At 39.8% G+C, this 24,440-nt stretch overlaps 1 protein-coding gene across 1 annotated transcript in view; it reads right to left on the minus strand.

The window, feature by feature from the left end:
* Positions 1 to 2,671: 2,671 nt before the first annotated feature.
* Positions 2,672 to 24,440, minus strand: part of adgrd1 (adhesion G protein-coupled receptor D1) — a 44,983-nt gene continuing 23,214 nt past the window's right edge. Inside the window, exons 15-26 of the mRNA XM_079557407.1 lie at positions 10,628 to 10,701; positions 9,209 to 9,332; positions 7,761 to 7,864; positions 7,577 to 7,688; positions 7,324 to 7,477; positions 5,368 to 5,434; positions 3,929 to 3,995; positions 3,743 to 3,834; positions 3,549 to 3,675; positions 3,431 to 3,472; positions 3,256 to 3,348; positions 2,672 to 3,186 (exon numbers count right to left, since the gene is read on the minus strand). Of these exons, the coding sequence (XP_079413533.1) occupies positions 3,091 to 3,186; positions 3,256 to 3,348; positions 3,431 to 3,472; positions 3,549 to 3,675; positions 3,743 to 3,834; positions 3,929 to 3,995; positions 5,368 to 5,434; positions 7,324 to 7,477; positions 7,577 to 7,688; positions 7,761 to 7,864; positions 9,209 to 9,332; positions 10,628 to 10,701 (1,152 nt within the window). The 3' untranslated portion in view covers positions 2,672 to 3,090. The remainder of the gene's footprint in view (positions 3,187 to 3,255; positions 3,349 to 3,430; positions 3,473 to 3,548; positions 3,676 to 3,742; positions 3,835 to 3,928; positions 3,996 to 5,367; positions 5,435 to 7,323; positions 7,478 to 7,576; positions 7,689 to 7,760; positions 7,865 to 9,208; positions 9,333 to 10,627; positions 10,702 to 24,440) is intronic.

The raw sequence follows: 24,440 nt of genomic DNA on the forward strand, positions 1-24,440 counted from the left end.
TGTGCCTATGACATGGCAGCTCCCAATGGCATTGTGGTCAGTGCTTACAGAATTAGGTCTTTTGATTTGTGTTCTGCAACCATAAATAGTTTATAAATGAGACCCCAGGTCTCAACCCGGACTAAACTAGGTCAGGTCTAAACCAGATCTAAACAAGGTCTAAATAAGGTCTAATAAACCACTAAACCAAGACATTGGGACTAGTTCATTGTAGAGACATCGCATTAAAAATAACATACTTTTACTTTTGACACAATTTAAAAATGTAGTGGAGTAGAAGGTGCAGATAGGGGCTCTAAAATGTAGTGAAGTAAAAGTAAAAAGTATTCATAAAATGTACTTAAGTAAAGTAAAAGTACCAATAATTTGTACTTTTTACTTTGTTACTTTCCACCACTGCAACTCAGTAAAACTATGATGTAACCAAACAAGTAGCCTAACTGATCTACTTTCTCGCGCTCGGAGAACGCAAACGCTGGCCTGTGGCACGTACACCTTTATCACAGCAGCGGAACACTGATATGAGCGGAACTTACGGTAACCAAGGGGCGTTCACGAAGACAGTGGTGGTAGGATTTTTCTAATACTAATAACCACTCGGCTACATCCGCATAAAAATGTAGGCACTTCTGTAATAATTGAGATTGACTTGCTTAAACTAAGATGAACTAAGGCAGCAGGGCAGTAGTGGAGGTCGAAGACTGTGCCTTCCTGCTGCAGCCACACCTCCTGCATACCTTTGTGTGTGGTTTCCCATCTTCGAAGCGCCATCTTCAAAGTGCCCACTAGATGGAGCCACATGCCCCTACTCTCCTACATATCCGGCCCAGGAAAAAAAAATCGTAGGTGTATGTTCTGTTCTGCCACTGAGTACGTTTATCAACCAATTAGAGATGTATTAAAGGAACAGGCCACCGTGTTTCCATACTGAGATATGTTCTTACCCAGGGTTGGGCAATTCATTTTTACAAGGGGCCACATGAGAAGCCTGAATTGAGTCAGAGGGCCGCACCAACAATAACTCAAACGTATATCGGGAGTGTATCGCCGGGGTCCATAAACACGTACCTGCCTGTGTGCCTCTTTGTGCGTGCCCATGGAAGAGCGTTGTTCCACCTTCACCTCATTTTGGAGCTGTGGGAATACATTGGGACAGACCAAATGCTAACAACATCTTTGGTCGTTTTGCATGACTAAGCGCACGCACAAAGACAGGTACGTATCAACTCGTCTAAGCTCAGGTAAAAACATATCTCAGGATGAAAAAACGGTGGCCTGTTCCTTTAAAGGGACTCTACAGAGTTTAAAAATGTTTTTAAAATTATGTATTTTCCTCCCCCTACATGTTCCAGCAATGTCCGAATATGTAGAATGAGCTCAGACCTGTTCACCACAACTGCCTCTAAAATCCTGCACTGTCACTCAAAAAGTTGTTAATTGATCCGAAGTGCCATCATGCACGAGCTTAATATAGAACCTGCAGTTACGCGTAAGACCTGAGGTGGCAGTAGTGAGTATAAAATGACCAACTTGCATCCCCTGGTTAGTGGCTAGGGCAGGGTCAGGGTTAAACTGATTGGTTGATATATGCATGACGTTTCAAATTCATGACTTGTGATTGGTTGATGGCAGAACTTACCTACAACATTTCGCAACCGGCCCGCGAATTCTTTTTTCCTAGGATAGTTGGCACGTTTTAAATGTTATTGCCACAGCTACCAGCAGGAGAAGCCCCAATCAGAGTCTTCTCCAGCTCTAGCGCCTGTATTTCATGGCAACTATTCTCACACAGATTATTTCAAATTATAAAACAAAAAGCATCAATTCTGTGGCACCAAAGTAATGTTGTGTCTTTTTTTAAGCACCATTTGCAGGATATGTCCACTTTAAGGTCACACATTTGTTCCTCTCCAACCTGCAGCTTTGTATGGTCAGAGTCAGTTCACATGAGATATTATTTCACCTGATGAAATAGTAAGAAATGAGAAACTACTAATACAGAAAATCGTCTCCATTCTGTTTATTTGGACTTTATTTCATTATTTGCAAAACAAAAATCAGCAGTAACATGACTAAAGCTGCGTTTGAGTGTTTTTATTTGATTTTGCATGAATAACAACAAAACAATTGTAGTCATAATTGTTTAATCACTAAGATAACAGAAAAGCAAAAAACATAGTACCATTAAGATTTTTTTCAAAAGAGAAACATAAAACCTGGCAAGAAAACAGTGGCTAGGAGAATGACAGTGTACGTTTTAAATAAGTCACAAGTATCTCTCCTCACAACTCACAATACCAACAGTCTCATTAAGAGTAGCCTACCATAGGATTTTATTTACACAAGATTAACGTGAAAATATAATGGCCACAGAACCTTCACAGCAATCGATCACGTTTCACCACACCGGCGACAGAGCATGACAATATGCAGCTTACAAGTAGGTGAGGTACAACACAATTTTATAGTGACTGTCAATTTGTAATTAACCAAATCCAGCAGCAATAGTAGAAAAGAGGAGCGATCAAATCACAGGATAAATAAATACAATTGGCCAAAACTCTTTATTTATGGCCCACTATATGCAGATTGTAACAACAGACGGTTTATCCAGAGTCTCTGAAACATAGTATTAACTGTAAGCAAAAAGCTTTTATATACAATGATGGATGTTATGTATTTGACAGTGACAGTGCTGCTTTTTGTATAACACAACTTTGAATAACTAATAACTATTTTATTTGAGGGTTTTGGAGATTTTTGTTTGCAAAGCAACCACTATGAGGCGCTTCATTGTTGTACTATGGCAACTTCACGGCCATGTAAAGAGCGGCAAATGGATTTTTGATGTTCGTGTTGAAAGGGTCTATTCTACAATAACCATTGGGAGGCTGGATGTTCTAGACGAGAGACAAAATGTAATGAATGGAGCACACTAACCAGGTTTATGACAGAAAACCTTATTCCAAGATCTGACTATTCAAAGGCACAGTGTCAGTGTCTGTTTGTCTATTCTTTGTACTTTCACTTTATTCGTTGAAAGGAAAAATTCAACAAATGTTGTCTTTGAAAGACAGACCTGAAACTGTCTCATACAGCGGAGAGATCGATGCGATTGGCTGAGTTGTCACTTTTGTCCCACGTGTTCATCTTAGTGGGAATTACGCCATCTTTGTTTCCATTCATCTAAAAACAGAATACATTTATAGTCTTATACAAAGTGACAAACTTGTTAACATTTACTAAAACACTTACAAAATCAGAGTGGAAGGGTTTCACATTGATGTTACGAATTGAACTGCTGGTTAGCGACCACACTTTGGTTTTGTGCTTGAACGCTGCTCTGACCTGTAAAATCACACACAATAATCTCAAGATTATATAGCATAATTCAATTACTGTGATACAATTTAAAAACGAAGAAATATACCTCAGAATTCAGAAGACAGTGGAACAAAAAGACAAAAAAACCCTTCAGAAAATAGAAGAAAAGCAGGTTTAGACTTTAATCAACCAATAAGATCAATGAGTTTTAGAGCTTAACTCACTTGCAACGAGTTGAATATAGCAAAGATATAGAGGAAGACGAGAGCATGTGTGTTGACAGCTAGAACGCCAAAGATCCAGGAGATTCCCAGAATAGGCAGGAGCACAGCCACGGCTTTTACTGTCAGTCTTCAAAGAAAGACAGTTTTATGACATTGTCTTAGTATAAATGTGTAGTTGATATTGATGATCTCACTTGACGGCATTGGCATCTCCATGGACTTTATAATTCTCTCCACTGATACGAGATATGATCCTTGTCACAGAGATCAAAATGCCAATGTTTACCTGTCAGACAAATAAAAATGTATGTAGGACTGATGTTATTATGTGCAACTAAACATTAAAGACCTGACAGGGGTGAAAAGTGACAATTGCTTACCACAATAACAAACAGCGCCGGTGCGACAAATGCCCAGATGGCTCCATTCTTCAGTGACAGCCAACAGCTACAAAAACAGAGAGGGCACACGATTACACCTCCTCCACACTACGAGGACAACAAATCATGGTTGTGAATCTAGAGTCAGGACACAAGGCTGCAAGAGAGATTTAAACTAATTAAATAGCCATTAAAGTTTTTTTTGTTTTAATTATACAGTTCCTTTTGAGGATTAAGCTGCTGATTGTAGAATGATTTTTTATTTTTATTTTATTTTACAAACTGAATATGGATCCTGTGAAAGAAACCTACACATTACTGCAAATTTAAAGGTGCATTATGCATTACCTGAAAAGGTTTTGATTTATAAAAACACAATTCTTTAAATGAATTAGATTTGTTGCCCCGTCATACGCTAAACATGTAACTGGTAGTTATACCATATATATACTGTAGGTTACATTATTTTTGAACCATCCAACAAAAAATAAACGCAGGTTTATGTACTTAATTTTCTGGTATAAAAAAAAAGAGCAAAAAGAGAGAAAAAAGCAGCTGGGTAACTCAAACACACACAAATATCAACTTTTTTTTACATATAAAGTTGCATAATGCACCTTTAAAGAGACTAGATGTACGTTGGTCATGTTATACGCACTACTGCCACCTCAGGTCTTATGTGTAACTGCAGGTTCTATATTAAGCTCGTGCATGACGGCACTTCAGACCCGAAATAACCACATTTTTGAGTGCAGGATTTTAGAGGCAGTTGTGGTGAACAGATCTGGGCTCATTCTACACATTAGGACATGGCTGGAACATGTAGGGGGAGGAAAATACTTAGTTGTAACATTTTTAAACTGCGTATTGTCCCTTTAACTATATGGTATAACTACGACCAGTTACATGTGTAAATTCAATGACTGGGCAATAAATGGAATTAATTTCATGAGTTGTGTTTTCATGAATCAAATCTTTCACACTATGCGCTTAACAACATTTTAAACATCCCAAGCCATTACTGAGTGAAGAAAACGTCTCAGCAGTGCTGCTTTTTCTTACATTTGGAAGTTTGCACTACAAATTCAAATATAATAAAAGCATGATCATCCAATATGAGTAAAAAAAAAAAAAAGAAGAAAAGTACTTGAAGGTTTTTCCATATCGCCCAGGCCTTATTTTGTCAAAATAAGATGAAGATGAAATTGGTTCAAATGGTGGCCCCTCTTCTTGAGTAAGCAGTGTGGGCCACTAACATCCTTTGATTCTCTGTCCTCACAATATTGCGTCATTGAAAATATGTTAAAAGCTTTGAGTGACACTTAGCCAAGAGTTCAATTTCACTGCACAGCTGATGTCACTTTGTTGTAGTTTGGCCCAAAACACAGCAAATTCCACAAAACCTTTCTCTCATGTGATTTAGTTAGCTCCACACTCACTTATCCACCTCCCCATAACTGTCCAGGGCTGAAGTCATGGACACCACGCAGATCAACAGCGGTGAACCTGGTGGCACAGAAAGTCAACACAGATGGTGAAAACAAATTTAGGCTAAAGGTCTCTGTGCCCAAGTCAAAGTTTGCACAGTGGGATTGCCGGTAAATACTTATCAGACTTCTTTTATTTATATCTATGCAGTATGTAGCAGTCAGATACTACAATAACTCACATTTCTGATCTATTGGTATAACCATCCACACTGATGACCCTAAATCTAAAGAATTGTGATTGATAAAGACATCAGTATTCAGATCCCGTGCACCGAAAACATATAATGTGCTGTGATTTTTTTTGTTGCTGTTTTTATTATTATATATCAATTGTGTGCCAACAATAAACCTATTTTTATTGTTGCTAATACTGGAACAATGGGTTCTTACTTAAACCATTGCTTTAAGACGACTGAGCTACTACATGATGAACGGGAAGTAATAAAAACCATATCCTTGGTGCTAATTGATTCAACATGTAATCTAGGGACAGTGCGTCCTCAGAACAGACAAGGAAACATAAACATGTCCTATATTCGTTTTCATCTGTCAATCAGCTGCAGTTAGAGAAAGCATAAACAGAGATTGTTGTTATAGAGTAACGTGATTCCAAGCAGATTTAACCAGGTCAATGGTGTTTGCTTTGGGATAATATGTATCAAAGCTATAATCAAACCCAGTCAGGAGGTCAGGTTAGAGGTTGCTCAAAAAAGTGGAATTTGTGGCTTTGATCTTGGGTTCGGAGCATTTGTCTCCCACTGTCCCAAAATATTCACTCTCTAGCAGGGAGCTAGAGAGTGCACCCTAATAAAAATGAATAATATTAATTTCTAGACATATTTCTGCGTGTTTCTCTTGCTCACATGCACAAAGCCTTATTCTGAAGGGATAAGGGATCTTTTGAAAGCTTGAAACCTCTAATTTTCAACACAAAAGAAAGAAAGTCTTGATCACTTTCTGTTCCAAAGTTATGTCTGAAAATTGCAGATGCTGTAGAAGGAGGGAACATGGGCCTCATGGGGTTAAAAAAATTAAAGTGCAATTTGGCACCCCCTCCAGCAGATGGCGCCCTGGGCGGTCGCCATCAGGCATCAGTCTATAGTTAAATGCAGTGGTCTAATTGCAACATGGCCTGGGGTTGCCTGGCCTGCCAAACTACATGCTTTTTCAAAGACATGTTGTTCTCTGCGATTTCCCGGTGGCCGTGATTGACAAATGACCAATTAGACCAATTAGAGAAACGCTGGATATGATGCATTTTAAAAACATCCTTTTTCAAGAAGAACGCTTCCAATGTTGTTTCTTGCTCCGGTTTTAGGGATTTTATATTTTCCAAATTATGAACAGACGAAGGAGCAGAAGAAAATAGCGTATCAGTCGTCGCACACGTCACCTTTAGTGTTTTGGAAGAGTGTGGCGACAACTCCCGCCTCTCGGTCCATGACTGTTCCCATACGTGTAAAATCAGGAAATGATTGCCTGCAATGTTACTGCGATAAACAAAATACACTTGTACCGACAAAGCAACACTGTGAGTAGAGCTGGGAAGAAATCAAAATAAATAAATCATCAAAATATTGATTTTGAATTCAAATTTTAAAAAATTGCCCAGCCCTAATGTGTGAGTTGGTTGATTTACAAATGCACAATAAGCAGCAGATGTGAGGTAATAACCATGTGGTGCAAATGGCAGGTAACACTTATTTAGTGTTCATGAGTTTGATGGCAGAGGGAAAAGCTGTTCAATGGACTTGAACTTCATTTCTTTAACCAGGACTTGTTTCACTAAAATGCGACAAACTAAAACTGTGTGTTGACAAGCCTGACAGTATTCTCTACATGTCTTAAACTGCTGTGATGAGCCTCTAATGTAAAAATGTAATGTTTATTTCCGATTCCACATACCCCAGCCAATGCCGTAGTAGTAGAAGTGCTTGCTGCCCTCAGATCCAAACACTTTAACAACCATGCTGTAGAGGTGGAGGCCTTCTACCAGCATCCAGGCAAAGGCACTTAGGAAGAAGAAGTGAAGCAGCACCGCCATGACTTTACAAGACAGCTGCAGAAAAAGAGAAATCTTACAGTTACATCCTGCCTGTGTTTGCAGTAATGGGATTAGCTTTATTAGACCAGAGGATATTGCTACAGGAGTGCTTACAGTTCCTGGGTCAAAGCGAGCGCTGATGAGCAGGAGGATTTCAGCCACCAATATGGCAAAGGACAGGTTTGCATGGATGTGGTAGCGCTGATTGCGGATGGTGCTCACTGAACTAAAAATCAAACAATGTTTGTAATATTTGAAAAACTATTCATCAATGCAACAATATGTTTATAATACTCACGAGAGAACTGCAAATGTGACCAAAGTGATGGCAAGGCAGAAGATAGATATTGAGCAGCCGACATAGCCGATGGTGGACAGTGCCACCTGGTGGCCAGTGGTGAGCTGTGTGTCAAATGAGACATAAAATACACACAATGCAATAAAAGATTTAATTAAAAAGGGTAATAATTTTTCAGTAATAGAATAGAATAGAATAGATTTGTTTTGTCTGTATTGCTCATACATTCACAATACATTTTCCCAGTAAATATAATAAATGTATAATAATGCATTTAAAGTCCATTTTTAAATCTGTTCATCGCAGACACAACAGCTGCAGATTCACTTCATCCATAAAAAAGGAATGGAAGAGACCAAGCAACATTGGAAGTTAAGACTTATTCAGCCCCTGATGGCAGAAGAAAGATGAACCTATTGTGTATTTGAAATGTGATAAAACGTTGTTTACTTTTAGGTGTGTTTCAATCCTTTTACACCTTTTTTGTGTGCATGTGTTGGAAAGTGCAATCCACAATGAATGCTGCTATAACCCCTGTGCCCTTTTGGGACATCTGTCAACTACGTCCGGTTAGAGTCAGTTTGTTGTATAGTTTTGGGGATATTTCAAGTGTTTGGCTGCTGTTCTCCGTTGCCCATGCTCGTGTGTGTGTGTGCCTTGTCATTATGAGGCCTGGAGACTGAGGTCCAGAATAGTGCTCTGTGGGATGCTGCAGCCGAGGGATCAGGAAGCCCACTAATTAGAGAGTGGCAAAGGCAAAGTATAGCATCAAATAAACTGGTGTTCCTAAAATACCTCCGTGGCCCACTTCACTACAGACAAAACTTTTCTTGTCTGTTAAAAAGCAACATTGCGAATGCTGTCCAAATATGCAATAGGTATTTTCTTTCTTCATTTTTCAGAAATGCTTTGTATGCAGCCAAGAAGAGTGTTTTCTCTTTTCCTGATGGTTAGTGTAAAGACCTCTGACCACTGACACCAGAAACCCGCTGTTTATTTTGGTTGTCCACACTTATTTTTAATGTAAAATACTCACTGGTGAGTGTCAGCCCAAAGAGAAAAAGGAGTGTGAGACTTGTTTGGAGGGAAGCTGTGTGGAAATAGGCAAACCCCCTGAGCAATCTTTCTTTCTTTCTTTCTTTCTTTCTTTCTTTCTTTCTTTCTTTCTTTCTTTCTTTCTTTCTTTCTTTCTTTCTTTCTTTCTTTCTTTTCTTTCTTTCTTTCTTTCTTTCTTTCTTTCTTTCTTTCTTTCTGAATAACCGGCTTAAAAAACTGAAAAGGTTTTCAAAAGTAGTCAACTGGACTAGGTTTTAACATTAAAATGTCAATGCATTTGGTTAGATTAGCTTGGAATTGACACAGTGAAGACAATGACCTTGATTTGTTAATTATCTTTCATTTTGTGTGTTATTCCAAATTCTTACCTTCGATTTAAAAAAATGTCTCACCTCGATTGGCACGACCTGCATGAGGATCGCAAAGTTGGTGAGGTGGTTGCACAGACACACGGAGTATGACATGTTGCCCTCTGAGCGGACGCAGCCTTCGTTGGACCATACTCCTTCCTTTGAGCTGTGAAATTAACGAATCAAAAACTTCAATATGACAGACAGTAATGTACAAAGCAAAACAGCTCAAGAGCTCAATTTGTCAAACAGTGACCAAGTGTCTCACGCATAGATGCCCAGACTTCCCTATTCAAGGAAAGGGCCAACAACCAGGCACTAGTATACTGGCCCCATCCACAGGCTTAACTCCAGAGTGGGGCCCCGGCTGTGCGAGTTCAGTGCAAAAACTTGGCCTTTCTGTGTGAAGTTTGCATGTTCTCCCCATGTCAGGGTGGGTTTGGTCGAGTTGCTCCTGTTAAAGGCTAGTTTAAAGCAGTACGAAGTAACAAGTTTACCTTAATAAATCCTTTTCGTAGTCCCTCTGGAAGTAATACAAGTGTTTGTGGTGTGTCTGGTCAGAAAACCACAATTGCAACTTGGCTGCCACCGTGTCGGTGTCACCAACACACACAAATGGAATCACGAGGCTACAGTATTTACAGCAGATTTGAGTGAAAAAAATTGTCTCCATTGTGTAATTGGATGGACAATATCTCTCTCTCCCTTTGTCTTTTCTGTCAGCGTAGTATTTACTGTCGTGGACAATTAATAAGAAAAAAAACGCAACATGCTACGACACCTGCAGTGTCGCTTATGGCCTCTAGGGGCATGAGTTACTTAGTACTGCCTTAAGGCTAATCCTCCAACTAAGTACTCCTGACCTATGTCGTGGCTCAAGATTTGAAGGTATGTTACATAAATGGTTGCCAACCTTTTTTGTCTCGTGTCCTCCTTGACACTTTCTTTTATACTTCAAGTACCTTCCATGTTGAGATTGCTGCCAGTTATTTCGAAAACAATGGTCTTATCAGTTTGAAAATATAATTCAAACTGCTAATACCGTTCATTTTTAATTAGTATTTATATTCAACTTCTTTTTAAATATTAAATCTTCTCCCCTGTTAAGTGCTTGTGCAGCCCCATGTGTCCCTGTACCCCTGGTTGGGAAACAGTGTGCTATACTACTGGATACAAGTTGCCCAGAGACACTGGTTGAAGGATTGATCAAATGCAGAGAACAAATACCCCTTAAAGGACAGCAAAATGTACAAAAAAGTGAAATGCACAGAAATAATGTTTTGGCACCAATTGTTGCTTTGAAGGATCTGGATCACGTCCAAACCAAATGTTTGTGATTTAAAACAAAGTACATCTATCCTTTAAGTGAAGTTACTGCTGCCAAGTTGAACAATCCTAACACAGGTTGTGCATAGAACCATCAGTTTTGACAAAAATGGCTTAGTGTAAAACATGACCCACCTATAGTCCAGGAAGGCGCAGTAGAGGAAGACTTTATTGCTCTGGTTGATGACTTGATCCTGTTGCTCCTTCGTCTACAGAAAAAAAAATATAGAATTGATGTAATCCAATCTGTGAAATGATGTGATGTAGGAAAACATTTGCTTGGCTGGCGGTCACGGTAAATGGAGCCTTGTTGTTATAAAACAGAATAGAACTGGTAGAAAGAAAGTGATGAAATCTTAAAGAGTTTGGAGAGCGATTTGTTGCATTTGTTTTTGTAATGACCAGGGCCTTAACTTCCTCCCGTGTGTAGGACAGATCAGGAGATTTGAACGTATAGGCTGCTTCTCAAGAGACACAAATGGTTTATTTACTATTGCTTACAGTAAATGCCAGTTGGGTGCACTTCTTTCATGGTCTGTGCATGTCCTTCTAGTTTACAGTTAGGGAGATCAGATGAGAAGCGTCCCGTGGGACATTTTATAAAATGTATTTTTTGTGACAATAATGTACAGTAATGGTCATATATCTTAACTAAATGGTTGTCTGCTTTCACTAACTATGGCTTTCATTCATTGTTGTGTTACATTTACTCAACAAATACTTTCCACCTTCACTTCCATTTATTTTACAAGTTATTTTGAATCAATCTTCTTAGTTGCATCAAACATTCGGTTGCTCCGTTTATTGTGAACGCATTTTTTTTTTTTCAGGAGAGTCTTGACTCATGGACCCAGAGAGCTCTGCCCGATCCTGTCAGATCTCGGAAGCAAAGCAGGAAGGGCCTGGTTGGTACTTGGATGGGAGACCGTTTGGGAAACACCAGGAAGCCTGGGTGAATGTAGTGAGTGTGTGAGTGGTTGGTGGTGGTCGGAGTGGCTGATGGCGCAGACTAGTTGCCTCGCTTCTGTCGGTCTACCCCAGGTCAGCTGTGGCTACAATAGTAGCTTACCACCACCAAGTATGGAGAGAATGAATAATGCAATGTTAAGTGTCTTTGAGTGTCCAGACCAAACCAATACATTGTTCATTATCATTGTAAAATCTTTCCTTTATTACATTATTTTTTATAGTAAAAAAAAAAAAAAACCTGTATGTTATGTTGGGGACGTAGCCATACTTTAAATTGAAAATATATAGCAGCGGGCATAATCACACTATTTCTTCGAGTGTAATATTTGATTATGTCAGTCTTTCCGTGTCATTCCTGCGTATGAGATTTGGACTCCCATGAGACGCTGAGCTAACGGCTAAAGTACAAGAATGCAGTAATTACGGTTTGGCTTTGGTTTTAAAATGGACCACTACCCTCCGCTTTTTCTTCAATCGCTCTACTGAAAGAACTTTAATTGGCAGCCTGGGTGTGCTCAGAAAACTGCACACCTCTCCTATTCCCCAGCATCGGCTCCTCAGACTGGATAAGTGCATGAATTGTCTGCACGATTTCCTCCTGGAAAAAGTGAGTGAAGCTGACAGTGGAGCTGTCCAGGTTATAGGCTCCGATTACAAAGGAAAGGCCTGAAAGGCCTGCTCTCATTCTGTCTGTTTCAGGCTCTTAAGACATCATGTACTCCGATCATTAACGTGAATGCACTCGTAGTAGCTTTGGATGTGATGCTAAAATACAATCACCAGAAGAAGACTTTTCTGAGAATGGGTTCTCAAACATTAACAAAACAAACCAAAAGCTTGTGTTCACGGGTTTTTTCAATGATCCCGACTAAACTACTTTGATGTTGTGGGGTGGGTTTGCCTAACACTAAAGGTGAGGCACGCTAAGAACGTCTGTAAATCTTTAATAAACATAACCTTGTCTCCAGCTCTACGGCGTTTGAATCATCATTTTTTCCCCTGGTTGTAATGCTGTTTTACATGAACATTATACATGAAGAAAAGGTTGTTAATGTTTGGCTGTTCAAGAATCAGAAGGCAGAATGAGGCCTCCACATCACACAGCTGAAACATGAACATAAAGGAACTCGCTCTATTTCCACAATCCCAGCACCTGTTCCCAATGAAGTCCAATTAGTGCTGGTGCAGCCTCCAGAATAGTTCAAGTTCAGCAGATATAAAATAGCATGTTCACATAATGTGAAACTTATGACGGTGTCCTCATACACAGCTTAAGGCAACCCAGGTTCAGTTGTGGATGTGGTTCCTTAATCCTTTTTAACGACTAAAAGCACATCCTACAAACATTACCTATAATTCAGGTTGGCATATATTCGTTCATGCAAAATACAGTGTGGTTAGTCATTCCTTTCATTATATCATTTTACCAAGACTTGATAACACAAAACGTATTGCCCTTGTGGCTGTTGAAGAGTTAATTTTATTATTTGTAAATATGTTTTAATATAACATGGTTAAAATAATAACATGGTTTACTATTTATTTTGCTTTCGCAGATTGTGTTTTGCTCAACACTCAATTTTAACATGTGGGTGTTGTCTGAATCTGATTACGGCCCTGATGCTGTTCGGCCTGTTCACACGGACATGAACAAATTGGCCCCAAGCCACTTTTGAGGACACAGTGAATGAATGGGGCCAAAGAAGCCACATATATAAACTTTGAGAAGCTGAAACCAGCCCAGACATGGACCAATGTATCTTTCCCATGTGGCCCTCAGTTACTTACATTTTCTTGTTGGCTGTAAACGAAAGCAGATGGTAAATAGCCAGTGCAAATGGCAAGAGGGAATTCACACACAGCGCAGCCTCACTGTTTCCCTGTTAATGACTTTGTGAAGAAAGACTAATGACCCACATTAAGCCCCAAACAGCCGCACATAGCCCTCTGATACACAGCAGATCAGGGCTGGTATATACATCGACACCACACATTCAAGCAATGCTGGTGCCCAACTTCCTTACAACTGCATGTGCAATCCACTAGTGTTGAAATACATTTTGGCTAAGCTCACTTTGTTGTTCCTCGAGGCCTTAGCAGCAACTATTATCCAAATCTGCAATTGCAAATCCAGGTTTTTATTAGCAACAGAAGGAGCAAGAGAACTACACTGACCTACCTCCTTTGAGATGGCTTTGAACTGCGCAGGGAGAAGTACGACAGCAAGAGGAGGACTGACAGCTAGTGATGCGAGAGTGATGCAGGGTGACAGTGTGATAAAAACAAGAGCAGACAAGAGATAGACTGGTGAGTTTCAGATAGCAAAAGTGTTTCTTTGTCCTGACCGTTTACAAAAGCAACACTCACTACCTACAGCTGCAGTGGTTTACAAAACAGCCTGGAAACAATGGGCCGTTTTGTACAATAACTTTTTTGAGAATAGTAACATATTTTCCGTGGGGATGTTATATTTGTTGCGTGTTATGGACCATTGGGAGTTCCTCTATTATTAGGGTGATAGCTCATAGTCAAAATGCCAACTTGCAAAGTCCTTTGACGCATTCATGAACAACTACAGTAAGATGAAAGAAATAATGACCCTCTGTTACAAGACAAGGCTGTCTCTCAAAATGTTACACACATTACCGATAGAAAAGCATTGTTATTGCCATTTTATGGTGACACAATATCCATTTCGGAATAAGCTACGTTATATCTCAAAATCATCATCTTTCCTCGGACTGAGATAGACACATTTTTTGCGAACACAGCCTAACATAAAAACAAAATGAATTCAAGCTTCAAGTGTTAGTTAGCTTTTCAAAATTCAGTTTCACTTTTACCTTGCTTTGCTCATATCATATACAGTGGGAACCAAATGTTTAATTTTTTTTAAATAAAAACACACATTTGCATTTGTTTCTCACTGTCTGACATGAAACCAGAATTAACATTTACTTTTTTAGGTCAATTAAAAATATATATATATATTTTTGCTAAATGCCAGAATAATGTGTGATAGAGTTTTCTTCACAGTTTTATATTACTTTTTACAAAACCAAAAGTTTACATACATTTCATAATATTTGGTAGAATTGCCTTTCAGCTGTATATTTTGGGTCAAACATTTTGCATTTCCTTCCACAGGTTTCTCACAATAGTTGGCAGGAGTTTTGGTCCATTCCTCCAAACAGCACTGGTGTAACTGAGACACATTTGTAGCCACCTTGCTGCCTATGCCTTTTCAGCTCTGACCAAACATTTTCAACTGGATTGAGATCAGGACTTTGTGACGACCACTTCAAAACATTGACTTTGTTATCCTTAAATCACTTTGTAAACAGTTTGGCCGTATGCTTTGGGTCATTGTCCATTTGGAAGACACATCTGCGCCCAAGCTTTAACTTCATGGCTGATGTCTTGAGATGTTGCTCCAATATTTCCACAACACATAGTGTTCTTTCTTCATGATGTCATCTATTTTGCGAAGTGCACCAGTCCCTCCCGCAGCAGAACAACCCCACAGCATGATGCTGCCCCCCGTATTTCACAGTTGGGATGGTGTTCTCAGGCTTGCAAGATTCCCCCTTTTTCCTCCAAACGTGACGATGGTCATTATGGAAAAACAGTCTTTGTCCCATTTTAATTTGCAAACTCCAGTCTGGCTTTTTCATGTTTCTTTTGGAGTATGGGCTTCTTCCAGGCAGAGTACCCTCTCAGCCCATATCGGTACAGGACTTGTTTCACTCTGGATAATGACAAACTCTTACCAGGTTCAGCATCTTCTTTTGCATTTGTTCTTGGGTTGAATCCATCATTGTTTTAACCCATGAACCTGGCACCTTCAAGTGTCTTGAAATTGCACCTAAGGATGAACCAGACTTATGCTTCCAGGGTCATGACATCGTCATCTGGGCTTTACCAAATTGTTTAAAGGTATAGTAGTCTTAGTGCATGTAAACTTCTGACTTTGTAAGTAACAGAAAAATGTCTAATAATTCTATCTTTCATTCTTCGGGCATTTAGCAAATATAAATAGATATATATATTTTCAAATGAATAGAATTATTTTGTTATTACAACATTTTAGCTCCTCATCCTCACAGCAAGAGAATGGCAGATATAATTCAAGGCCATTTGTGTTGTTGAGTATAGAAGTTCTCCCTATTTCACTAAAAACAAATCTGACTGAGATTCCATGAGGGTTTATTAAAAAAAAAAAGTTAGTTATTGACTGAGGTTCAGAAGCAGGGCCATCTGCAGCTCCTCACAGCTCCAGAGTTTACTAAGCGAGGAAGCTCAGTCATATTGGTCGGTCACGTTTTCGTTCACGTAAAATGAGCAAAAGAAGCATTGGCTATGCAGTATCTGAATAATGCACTGTAACAAGCTTCACATAGAATGACTTCCTTGACAATACAACATACACTGACCAGATAAACTCCCATGACATCACCACTGCACTCCTGCAATGCGATAAGAACTTAATGTATACGTGAGAGCAACATGTTTAGTATTAAGGACAGTGTAGCTGACAGCTTTCGGTGATCACACACATCTGTTCTTGAATGCGTTATATAAATAAATCGAATCGACGAGATGCCTCTTTCTGATAAATACAAGGATCTAAACCAATACAAACACTTCTCATCAATAGTTTAATGACTATGGAGGAACAAATGAAGGGGGGAAATAAACAAGCACATGCATCACTCACAATTGAAGAAATCGTAAATTTTTCGGTGAAGTGTCAGTGTTGAACCTCACAAAAGTGGCATTGTTGGCTGGAGCTGCCAATGTGGCTAAGCTGCACTAAACACAAGATTTCTCAAGGTCTTAAATGGCAACTGTTGAAAAAAGGTGCAAATTAAGATAAAACCTAGAGCCCAGAACTCCTTTTGACAATAAAACAAGCCACACTGCAATTTAGACATTTAACTGCTTTTTTTCTTGGAGCTGAGTGAATGAAGAGAGCGAGAATCCTTTTGGGTTTTAATACCGACAAATTATTTGCAGCCCTAAGCAAAGGACCTATCAATCCACCAACAGTGCAGCAGTGACACAAACCTAATTCCTCGACACTTGTTCATCTCGATCCTATGCATTTCAGGACTGCAATAATACATGCTCCTGAGTGAGTGTGCAAACTAAGCTTTGTCAACTCAAAAAACAGATGACTGCTTTGGGTAAACTTTTGTTGCCACAAAAGTGCAAGTAAGTAAAACATGATAGGCTCTTATAAAAATAACAGTATTACCAAAAAGTTTCACCACACTCTCAATCCACCCACGACTGGTGCAACAGTATGCAGCCACAAGTCACTCACTTACACATATTTCAGGACCAAAAAATCCAAATAAAGACAGTGGCCATGCTAAATTTAAGAAGTGGTAAACACGACGAGTAGGCCAACTATGCTTTCCAAATATTTGTGAGAAATGTGATCCACGGTGCAAATTCTCCTTGTGGCTTCAGCAGTACATTACATTATGACGCCTCCACCAGCCAAAAGAGCATTAAAGTCACCAATGATGGCAGTTCAGTTGAATTTGTTGTATGTGGTTCTTGTACAAATATCAGATCTGTAAGAGTTGGACAGAAATATATTGAAGAACATGTAATCTGGCTCACACATTTTAATGAATGCTATACTAATTATGGACATCAAAGTAGTAAAGTAATTGTGATCAGATATAAGTCTATAAGAGGAGAAGAAGTAGGGCAGTGTGTGGTTTTCAGTAGCCTGGCATCCAGAATGACCCCCCTCTGTATATTTTATACACGGGGGATCTCAGTCTGGGCAGGGAGCTGGCTGTTGCCGCCTCTGCCAAACTCAAACGGATCAGTCACGTGTTGTTCGTGAGCAGCGTCACACTTGGGATGTGATAAAAATCTACGGGCGGCGCCCGGGAGGGCCGAGTTTTGTTTTTAATCAGCGGTAAATTACCAAAAACACATCGGCAGTAGGTGAGTTTTGTGATTCATTATCCTGGTTTTTCCAGGCTAGATTTTCATACATGACAGCTAACAGCTCACTAACTGCAGGCTTTCTTTTTTGCGAGACACCAGCCTGAAAAAGACATGGTGACCTGCCCTAGGGCTGATTGCCCCATTGATTGCCCTCTTTACACTACAAAAAGTACATTGTAAGCATTGGCTTAAATGACTCAAAAGACTCCAAATTTAGGAAATATATGTGGTTTTAAGCGTTTCCTTTTTTTTTTTTTTTTTTCTAATCTGACCAAGTTTACTTTGCTAGTGTGATGACATTTCAGACTAGTTCTCATGTAATCTTGCTTGAAATAAAAAAGTAAAACTGTAAATGGGATTAGACCAATTTTCTTACCCCATTGGCAAAAAAGTACCTGAAATAAAGTCAAATCGTATTGAAACAAATCAGAAACATCTCAATATATCATATATTGGTCAAATGCCCAACTACCTCTTAACTACTCAAAACAACTCACTTTGGATCATTATGCTCAAATTGAGAAATTTACACTAATCGAGTTACTTTTTGTAGTGTAGTTATTATGTCCAAGACACAGTAATTCTTTATCTATTTTTTTCAAGCATGTGAAGCCACTAATCTGTCTTTCCGCGGTATCCGGTGCTTGGAAAAATATGTATACTAATGGTTCCCAAAGTGTGGGCCTCAGAGCCACAACAAGGGCCCCCCCAAAGCTTATCTACAAAATAGGCCTAAGTACATTTAAAAACGTAAACCAGTATTTAGCTGCAGTCATTGCTAGATGTTGCTTTTTAAATGTAAAATAATAAACAAAAATATTTGAGTAAATATATTATTTTTGGGAAAGGGCCCTGGAGATTTTCAGACTTTGGTAAAAGCTGTATACAAATAACAATTTCAATACGCAGGTTGAGGTCTGACAGAATACATAATTTTTGGTCATGATCAGGTTGCTCCCCTTCTGGGATTCTTTACGTTTTACATTTAGTTTTATAAGTAATCTTGACTTGAGTTATCAAATGAAGTGTCTCTTGATTTTAAGCTCCTCTAAAGGAGACAATTGCAAAACTGGCTTGAGTGAAGTTAGTGACTCCCAATAGTGATACTGTTGTGCACAAGGAAAAATGCAAAAGTCGATTTCCAAAAGTTGCATGAACTTCTGTAGAATTTAGAAAAGGAAGGAAACGCTTTACTGCTGTGTCTGAGGTAGGTAATACGCAGACGGTAACATTTCTCACTCCTCTCAACATAAACTCATGCTTAAATGTCACTCTTTTTGAACAGCAGAGTGACCACGCGAGGTGCCCCTGACAGGGTCCAGGCCTGACATGTCTTTTCAATCAGCCTCGGGTCTTACTGTACAACATGTGGAGCAATAATACGAGCCGAACACGAGCAGAGTGAGGTCATAGCGTCAGGGGAGCAGTCATAAGAGGTGCAGCTGTGGTCCGCTCGGTCCTGGAGGTAGACTCTCAAAACAATGGGACGTGCACCGCTGCAGACAATTACAAAGTTTTGATGGAGGTGAGTGCTAAAATGGAGGATATTACTTTAGTTTAAAAACATGGAAAGTGATAGGCATTTGTTTTCCACACAAAGGCAGCAAAGTTTGGAGCTCGTGCTGCATAGAGTTACTGTGTTGTTGTATAAGATAGACTCTTGCAAAAATGATATCAGATTAAATTAATCAGTGAAATGAACCTCGTTGTCCCAGCGGGAATTTGTCTTGGGCAAAAGTGTAAACTCATGCATGTAAGATAAAACATACAGGGTAAATACATGCGGCCACTCAAACAACTACGTCATGACGAAGTGCAAATGCCTGTACAATGCCCCGAGCTAAAGAAAATACATCTTTGGAACAAAAACGGTGCAACATCCAACTTCTTTATGGAGCAGGGTTATAGGCAAAGGAAAAAAAGAGCTTTAAGCTATTGCTTTTGCATCTGGGCTCGATAGTTCCTGCCAGAAGGAAGGACGTTTTACTCCGTGTGGAGGATGTGTGACGGGTCAGTTACAATTATGGGCCTGTATCTTCATAGAAGATCTGAAGAGGAAGAATATATTTAACCATCACTCTCATGGTCCATTTACCAATGTTCAGCAGTTTGGTTTTATGCTGGGTAGAGATGCAGCCGTTCCAGGACACCGTCTCATATCTGAATTATGCTCTCCAAGACCTCAGAAAAGGAAAGCCACACCACTACAGTCGTTATGCCGAACAATCTGAGCCAGCGGAGGAAGTGCAGCTTCTGTTCCAGTCATACTTAAAATATAATTAAAGCCCTATACCTGATTTTTTTTTCTTTTTTTCTTTTTTTACAAACAATGAAAGAAGGAGCAAGTGAATTAAACTGTTGTGGTTCAGACTCATTCAATTCCTCACAGGGATGAGTTCATATGAACTTACACAACTTGCAGGGAGGGAAACATCTACAAACCATTGTCAAGCATCTTTGTATTTTATCTCTAATGTTCATTGTCATCCCATCACTCTTTTCATTATCCAGAGTTCATAAAAGCCCATCTAGGAACAAGTGCTACAAAATAGGCAAGGCATGTTTATTTGTGGAGCACAATTCATACACAAGGCAATTCAAAGTGCTTCACAGTTACATATACTGTAATTACAAGAAAGCAGATGATCAATAAATAGGATTTGCTGGAAGCACCAGGGTGCATCGGACGACGGTGCCACAGTTTGTCTATGTGTTTTTATATTTGTCCCTGAAATAAAACCAAAAATAAATAACAAAAAAAGTTTAAAAAGTCCATCTTGCATAAGAAGTAGCACCTAAATATGCGTCTTGGTGATTTTCCCATAGTGACCCAACATCCAAAATGTGTTTACTAAATATTGAAGTAATTATTTGGAGAGCCACTTTCAATTCTACATGAGTCATTAGCCATTTGAAATAACATTACTCCCCTTTGTACACATCTCGATTACTCATTGTAGCCTAAAATGGGTCCAGAGCAATTTGATCTGCCTGTAGTTGCATATTTATGTTAAACGCGCTTCAATCAAGCATAAAACCAAGCACTTTGTAATGTGCCTGGACTCACAGCTCTGCTCAGTTTCAGCATAACATGGTGGTTCCATAGTGGCGATGGGACAGGGGTGCTAAGTGGGAGGAGTGGCCAAAGATGGGGCACAACTCCGTGGGTTTTTGTTGGCATCGTTGTGGCCACATCTGCGATTGATCAGGGAGCTGGCTCACACTGGCTGCGTGTGTATAGGGCTGTATGCATGCTGGATGGGCTGGGACAGGAAAGTAGAGGAGAGCCGATGCCCACAACATCTAAACTGGGCGTGTGTTGGGTGCTATAAAAAGACTGCCAATGAAAAGTGCTTATTATTGTGGCAAAATTGACTGATAGCGGCTCTTAAAAACACAACACAATTATCAAAGTGGATGTGCTCAGTAACCTTTTTAAGTCATGTATCAATCTATTTATAAAAAGTCTTGACACATATCATGTAAACACAAATGAGAAACAAAGAGTTTTGTCTAGGACTGACCTTTTTCCTTCCTTCCACCAGATTTCCCCTTTCGGGATGTGGGATACACTCGAATGTGTGGACACAGGGAGTTTACTGTAAATAAATGTAAAGAATAACACCGCAAATCGTTCCAAACAAAGACTTTCCAGGTTTCTCATAATTCAGGGAGCAAGTGTAACATTTGCTTTCCCCCGAGACTCCTCACTGTTACATAAAGCTATCGATGCCTGTTTCAACAGAAAATAGTAGTTCAAGCTAAATCTGTTCTTGGCAGGAGGAATGTGACTAATACCAAAGTCCATGACATGGTATTATCCTTCTACCTATACATTGCTTCTGCCTTCTACCATCAGTGGGCCCCTAAAGTTACTATTTTACCAGAAGATGAAGGTTTTTGAGTCATCTTCTGTACTCTGTAGTGTGGGACGTTTCAGCTCATCCAAAAGGCGCAGTCAGCGACACAGTTGTGCCTTTTGGTTGACAGGCAAAATCTCAACTACAGAGTACAGAAGATGACTCAAAAACCTTCATCTAAGATAGACAACTTCAGTGCGAATGAGAGCCTACACAGATATTCTACCACTTTTTTAGGGTTAAAGTCCCATTGTCTTTGTTGCTTATTTATCCAGTAAAGGCCCCCTGAGATTTTACAATCTCATTGTCAGGAAGACCTGGCCTCCACCCTACTGAACATCTTTGGTTGGGAAAACAGGAGCACAAATGAGGAGAACTTGCCTGGCCAGCCAGACGCTCCTCCTTTCAGTTCAAAAGCTCGCAGCCAATCATTTCCCAATTTTACCCATTACAAACATTAAAGATGACGGCGCGGCGACTGATTCGCTGTTTTCTTCTGCTCTTTCATGTGTTTTAAATAATTTGGAAAATATAATATCCTAAAACCAGGGCGAGAAACAGTGTTGGAAGCGTTCCTCATGAAAAGGACGTTTTTTAAAAGGCTTCCTGCAGCTTGTTCTTACTTCATATCCAGTGTTTCTCTAATTGGTTGAACCCGTCTGTCAATCATGCCGACTGGGAAATCACTGAGATCACGCACGCTCCCAGACTATATGTTTTTGAAAAAGCATGTCGTTTGGCAGGCCATGCAAAGGGGATGACATGAATACGCCACACAGAAATCAGGATCGAATCCGGGAGCTTCTTAATGTGAGGCAAGAGCACTAACCACTGCTTCACTATTGCCATCTTCCAATAAAAAAAAATAAAGGTTAAAAAGAAAACTATAAATCCACTGAATAATCCGCCCACAATGTCAAAATCATTCAAACATCTTATAAAGTGCACTGTCACATAAATGTTTCACATCTTACTTTCATCTTTTTATCCTTTGTTTTCCTTCTCATGTCTTTCTCTTGCAACGATGTTCTAATGGGCACAGACAGGGGGGGAGGTGGGACCTTTACATGCATGTAATGTTTAACCACAGACCACCAGCTCCTCCCTAACTCCTCTTTCTTCTCTCGGAGCGCCCCGAAACCGCACTCAGATAGCTGCAATAAATCACAAGTGGAGCCAGGGCCTAATCAACACCTCGGGCCAATGCCGTGAGAAAGCGTGTGGGGTTTTTAAGCCGCCTTGATAAAACTATGCATATCAAACATACAGAGACACGGGTGAGCCAACCAGCTGGGAATGGCCTGACCTCACTGGTTTGATTCATATGACCAAAACTGGGCATCGATCAACAAAGCAAGGTTACTGGGACGCTGGATCTACAAGTTTGACCTCCATCAGTCCATATAACGATGCGTGTTATCAAGACAGGTGTCACGGTACTGTAATGGATGAGAGAAGAACAGTACTGTGTGAATATTTCTGGAAGGTGTGGGAAAAAATGGGTTTGGAGCTCAGTAGAAAGAGCATTCATCCCTTAACTAGAGGAAATTTAGGTCAGATGTGGTCCTTGTTTTGTCAATGGAAAATGCAGTTGATTTTAGGTTGACTTGAATGTCTGTTTATTTTAATGTCCTTTTTGGTAAAATGGTGAACTTGCAAAATTGTGTTTATTCTTTTGTCCTTAACAGTATTTTGGCTTCAAATATTAGGGAAGCGATTTCATGAAGTTGTCCTAAGCGCTTCCCAAAGGACGACTCATTCATTTATTCACTCCATACTTGGTTGTGGTAAGCATGAGCTGCCCCGGAGTGGACTGACTGAAGCAAGGCTACAAATCCAAACAAACCATACACTCACGCAGCGCTCACACAGGTAGACTGTTACTCCAACAGGGTTTCCCGTTCGGATACTATCCCAGGCCCGAAGCGCTCAGCTTACGAGATCAGACGAGACTGGGCAATCACAGATCACAGGTCTCTACAAGCCTAAAAGAAATGTATATTCCAGACTCCCAAAGTTCCTTAACAATTAGATCATTAATTCATTTCACTCTCTACATACTCAGTGGTGATGACTAGCCACAGCTGCCCGGGGTAGACTGGCATGTTGGGCTGGGCAATTCATCGAAATGCAATCAAAATTGCAAGCTCTGTTTTAGTCAATCTGAATCATGGCACTTCATAGTCATCAGGTTTTATAGTCATGTCTGTGGCAGAATCTTTAAGTTAACAGTTTCTGTTTTTGTTTGAGCTGAGTTTTATATAAAAGACGTGACTAAGTTCATGACTCAGCTACATGTATTTATTTTTTATTATGAAATGATCAAATCAAATCGAAAATCGAGATCTATCAATATGAGAAAGAAAAACTTTCTTTGCAAAATCATTCAGCCCTACTGGCAAGGTTTCTAATCAGGATATATGGCTCCTCCAACCACATACACAAACACAAACACGCACACATACACTTATACAGGTAAGGTGGCTGAGGTGTCTTGCCCAAGGACATAAGACAATACGGCCGGGTTAAATACGGGATCAACATCAGCGGAGCAACTTTCATTAAGCTGGAGCATCAAAGAAACTATGAGCCGTCGGGACAAACGATCTCCTTAAGTGCTGCATCCTGTAGCGCACAGTGAGAAGACGTTTTACTTTTAAACTTTTGCAACAATGCTGTAAATATATGTGTGTACTGCACTCCAAAGTCACAGCAACCAGGACGTCCTGCCACAAGCCCCCACTGGTCTCTTTTAATGAAGTCAACTTGATAGGACGGTCACAAATCACCGCACAACGGAGGCTCGAAGTGACACTTTTAAACCCGCTCTTGTGCAGACACTAAAAAGCAACATAAACAATGACAGAAAAGGTCTGCCTCGCACTGTACTGCGTGTACTAAACTCCCTGGCTCCGACTAAGGGAGGTGATAAGTGTCCGCCAGCTGCCAAAGTCATTAAAATTCCCAAAATAGTCTGTTTTTGACCAACAACAGGCCCATGGAGCAAATCGCTTACAAACTTCTATGACTTGGACGTGCCCACACATTACTGCACGCCAAATGACTGTATCGCTCCTAAATATAATTCATCAAAGTTACGTAGCAGAGTTAAGACTAAAGGTTTCAGCATCTGCAACAGTTATACTCTG

This window comes from Gobius niger, assembly GCF_951799975.1.
Source record: "Gobius niger genome assembly, chromosome: 1".
Lineage (NCBI taxonomy): Eukaryota > Metazoa > Chordata > Actinopteri > Gobiiformes > Gobiidae > Gobius > Gobius niger.